Here is a 5,000-nt window from a genome sequence, read left to right as displayed (position 1 = left end):
CTGATAGACAAACAACAAAACAGGGACACAATTTCAACACCCACATTCACTGTGGTGGCATCTGCAGTGCTCCACACCATTGGAAATCACGACAAAGCACACATTGTGTCTTAACGGGCAGTAAGCCTGTAGACAATGACAACGTGACGAAGTACTCATTGTACAGTTGCAAGAAAAAGTATGTGAACCCTTTGGGATTACTTGGATTTCTGCATAAATTGGTCATAAAATGTGTGCTGATGTTCATCGAAGCCACAACAATAGACAAACGCGGCCTGCTTAAACTAATACCGCACAAAAAATACAAACCCCGTTTCCATATGAGTTGGGAAGTTGTGTTAGATGTAAAAATAAACGGAATACAATGATTTGCACATTTTTTTCAACCCATATTCAGTTGAATGCACTACAAAGACAACATATTTGTTGTTCAAACTCATAAACTTTTTTTTTTTTTTGCAAATAATAATTAACTTAGAATTTCATGGCTGCAACACGTGCCAAAGTAGTTGGGAAAGGGCATGTTTACCACTGTGTTACATGGCCTTTCCTTTTAACAACACTCAGTAAACATTTGGGAACTGAGGAGACACATTTTTGAAGCTTTTCAGGTGGAATTCTTTCCCATTCTTGCTTGATGTACAGCTTAAGTTGTTCAACAGTCCGGGGGTCTCCGTTGTGGTATTTTAGGCTTCATAATGCGCCACACATTTTCAATGGGAGACAGGTCGGGACCTGTCTCCCATTGTTGTAACACGTGGCTTGGCATTGTCTTGCTGAAATAAGCAGGGGCGTCCATGGTAACGTTGCTTGGATGGCAACATATGTTGCTCCAAAACCTGTATGTACCTTTCAGCATTAATGGTGCCTTCACAGATGTGTAAGTTACCCATGTCTTGGGCACTAATACACCCCCATACTATCACAGATGCTGGCTTTTACACTTTGCGCCTAGAACAATCCGGATGGTTCTTTTCCTCTTTGGTCCGGAGGTCACGACATCCACAGTTTCCAAAAACAATTTGAAATGTGGACTCGTCAGACCACAGAACACTTTTCCACTTTGTATCAGTCCATCTTAGATGAGCTCAAGCCCAGCGAAGCCGACGGCGTTTCTGGGTGTTGTTGATAAACGGTTTTCGCCTTGCATAGGAGAGTTTTAACTTGCACTTACAGATGTAGCGACCAACTGTAGTTACTGACAGTGGGTTTCTAAAGTGTTCCTGAGCCCATGTGGTGATATCCTTTACACACTGATGTCGCTTGTTGATGCAGTACAGCCTGAGGGATTGAAGGTCACGGGCTTAGCTGCTTACGTGCAGTGATTTCTCCAGATTCTCTGAACCCTTTGATGATATTACGGAGCGTAGATGGTGAAATCCCTAAATTCCTTGCAATAGCTGGTTGAGAAAGGTTTTTCTTAAACTGTTCAACAATTTGCTCACGCAATTGTTGACAAAGTGGTGACCCTCGCCCCATCCTTGTTTGTGAATGACTGAGCATTTCATGGAATCTACTTATATACCCAATAATGGCACCCACCTGTTCCCAATTTGCCTGTTCACCTGTGGGATGTTCCAAATAAGTGTTTGATGAGCATTCCTCAATGTTATCAGTATTTATTGCCACCTTTCCCAACTTCTTTGTCACGTGTTGCTGGCATCAAATTCTAAAGTTAATTATTATTTGCACCAAAAAAAATGTTTATCAGTTTCAACATCAAATATGTTGTCTTTGTAGCATATTCAACTGAATATGGCTTGAAAATGATTTGCAAATCATTGTATTCCGTTTATATTTACATCTAACACAATTTCCCAACTCGTATGGAAACGGGGTTTGTAGATAGATATATAGATGGATAGTACTTTATTGATTCCTTCAGGAGAGTTCCCTCAGGAACATTTTAATTCCAGCAACAGTGTACAGAATTGAGATCGAATTTAAAAAGTAAAAAGTAAATAATGGGGGAATAAATGGAAACAAAATAGAAAAACATTACAATAAGATTAATTACAATAAGAATTAAAAAAAAAAAAGCAACAATGAGAATAAAAATATAACAGTAAAATAAGAATATAACAAGAGAAACTAGGCAGTAGTGACCATGTTATGAAAAAGTATTGCACTGTTATTGTTTTGCATCCCCTGTCATCCTAGTACACTTATAGTGTTACTGGAGTAACACTATTGACACATATTGGTTTAAAATGTACTACAGTACATGTATGTGTGTACTTGTATGTATTCTTTAAATATTGTATAAACATGTGGATAACACTGTAAACACCTATTAGTTTAAAAGGAATGTCCTATCTTGTCCGGCCACTGGGTGGAGCCAAAGTCAAAGGTAAAAGTGGCTTTTAGAGATGTTTATGTTTTACACTAGACGATGTTTTCTTTATGACTTTCTTCTTTTGGACACTGCCCAACTAGTCTGTAGCACTTGGAAACGTGTTAGCATTTGTGTTTGTGCTTGCAGACTTGTCTGTGTGTGCTAATCCATTCTCCTCGTCTCCTCTCTCCTTATCTCCTTGACTCTTTGCCTGTTGCAGATGTGCGGTTGCTGCTGGACAACGACAATCTCCTCCGGGAAGGTGCCGCCCAGTAAGTGTGCCTTTAGCATTAGCACTGACACTGTCCATGCTACCTACACACCTGACTAGGACTCCTATTCTTCCATCCAGTTCAAAGGAACTGCACTTTTGTGTCTTTCATTCACACTATTTATGTAAGACAACACATATGTTTTACAATTTTTCATGCATTATAAGTCGTACGCGGTGGCTAACAATGTACAACATTTATGAAGCCCTTTAAAAAAAAAAACATCCAAAAAGTGCCAACAATACTCCATTTTACATGTCGTGACCTGAATATTTACAAGTATTAGCAATATTGTTATTATAAGCGCTAACACAGAGGAACTACTTTTAGCAGTGGCATGATCACAGAAAGCTAACTAGCTTTTGCTGCTCTATTGACATATTGAGCTGCTGCATGGCCTCTGAGTTGGTGAAAGTTAATTCTAGATGATAAATCGTGCCTCTCACCTGGATAGTACAAGGTTGTCTTATGTGTCTTATTTTCCCCTCAGGGATTAATAAAGTACTTTTGATTCTGATTCGGAAATTGGTCAACTTTGACATCCAACTTAGACCCGCAGATGGCCAGAAAGACACAAAAACTTTTTATACTCTGTCTGAGGATTATGATGAATTGTTCACGTAAAGGGGAAGATATAAACATCCCATTAGTCTTTATCCCAGTGAGAGCAAACATTGTACAGTAAGTGATTTTTTAAAATTGTTTGTATATCTTGTTTAGCACTTAGCAATACTGCTATATTACTACATTATATATATATATATACTTGCAGTGTGTATATTGTACATATTGCATATTGTTATGAAGGTGTCTGTTACTACATTATATATATATACTTGCAGTGTGTATATTGTACATATTGCATATTGTTATGAAGGTGTCTGTTACTACATTATATATATACTTGCAGTGTGTATATTGTACATATTGCATATTGTTATGAAGGTGTCTGTTACTACATTATATATATATACTTGCAGTGTGTATATAAAACTCATTACATATTGTTATGAAGGTGTCTGTTACTACATTATATATATATACTTGCAGTGTGTATATTGTACACATTACATATTGTTATGAAGGTGTCTGTTACTACATTATATATATACTTGCAGTGTGTATATTGTACATATTACATATTGTTATGAAGGTGTCTGTTACTACATTATATATACTTGCAGCGTGTATATTGTACATATTACATATTGTTATGAAGGTGTCTGTTACTACATTATATATACTTGCAGCGTGTATATTGTACATATTACATATTGTTATGAAGGTGTCTGTTACTACATTATATATATATACTTGCAGTGTGTATATAAAACACATTACATATTGTTATGAAGGTGTCTGTTACTACATATATATATATACTTGCAGTGTGTATATTGTACATATTACATATTGTTATGAAGGTGCCTGTTACTACATTATATATCTACTTGGAGTATGTATATAAAACATATTACATATTGTTATGAAATAATACAAAAAGAATGCCATTGTAAGTTAATAATACTAACACAGAGGCACCATTAGCAGCATATTAGCTAATGGTAAAGCCGCTAGCTTGATTACATTACGATAGCATGCACTAATATGGAGCGTATGGGACGCTTTAGTGAGTAAGAATTGTTTTAGTTATATTGTAAAACTTACAAACGTTGCTTGGAGTGATGAATGAAGAATTCATACGAGTAGACACGCTATGGACGGCTAGAAGACGGAGCGCCACTTCTAGTTCCGGTTGAAAGCACTAAATGGAAGGACACTGCGGCACCTGCAGTGAGCAAACTCGTCCAAAAGATGACAACAAAGCACGAACACACCTTTTCAGTTTAATTGCTTGTTTGTTTGTTTGTTTTTTTAAACTACAGGTATTTGCATTATGGCCGTCAGTGAAGAAAAATCCATAAATTATATATTTTATAAGCCGTAGGAAAAAAGTAGATAAGATCATTTTAACCCAGCCAAAAAAGGTGTTCAGTCAGTAGTGATGAGCCTGGCTTCCTTCACCACCTAAACACTAAGTCACGCAGCGTGGGCGTGCCAACAGGCCGGGTGGGAGTGGAAGAAGAATGTGCGTAGCTTCAAGCGCGCAAAGGGGAGAATAGGAACCTTCATACCCACACGTGCAGGTGTGCAAGACTTTCCTGACATGAAGTGATGAACACCTGTCCCTCTTCTTTCTGCAGCGCATTTGCACAATACAACGCCGACCAGTTCACCCCAGTGAAGATCGAAGGCTACGACGAACAGGTGAGTTGGTCTCTGGTGTGGACTGCAAGGTGTCACAGTGGACGCAGTGAGTGGGAGGGATGTTGGTGCCTGGACGTCAGCGTATCTGCTGGTGTGTGTTTGACACGGCGACACGCCACGGGCGA

General features: G+C 38.2%; 1 protein-coding gene across 1 annotated transcript in view; it reads left to right on the top strand.

Moving 5' to 3' along the window:
- LOC133647001 (F-actin-capping protein subunit alpha-2-like) overlaps positions 1-5,000 on the top strand; it is a 46,247-nt gene that overhangs the window by 25,503 nt on the left and 15,744 nt on the right. The window contains exons 3-4 of the mRNA XM_062043022.1: positions 2,556-2,607; positions 4,812-4,875. Coding sequence (XP_061899006.1) covers positions 2,556-2,607; positions 4,812-4,875 — 116 coding nt within the window. The remainder of the gene's footprint in view (positions 1-2,555; positions 2,608-4,811; positions 4,876-5,000) is intronic.

Source organism: Entelurus aequoreus, linkage group LG03, assembly GCF_033978785.1.
Source record: "Entelurus aequoreus isolate RoL-2023_Sb linkage group LG03, RoL_Eaeq_v1.1, whole genome shotgun sequence".
In the NCBI taxonomy this organism is placed as follows: domain Eukaryota; kingdom Metazoa; phylum Chordata; class Actinopteri; order Syngnathiformes; family Syngnathidae; genus Entelurus; species Entelurus aequoreus.
Note: the sequence above shows the minus strand (reverse complement) of the source record. Positions and strands in the feature narration are given on the sequence as shown.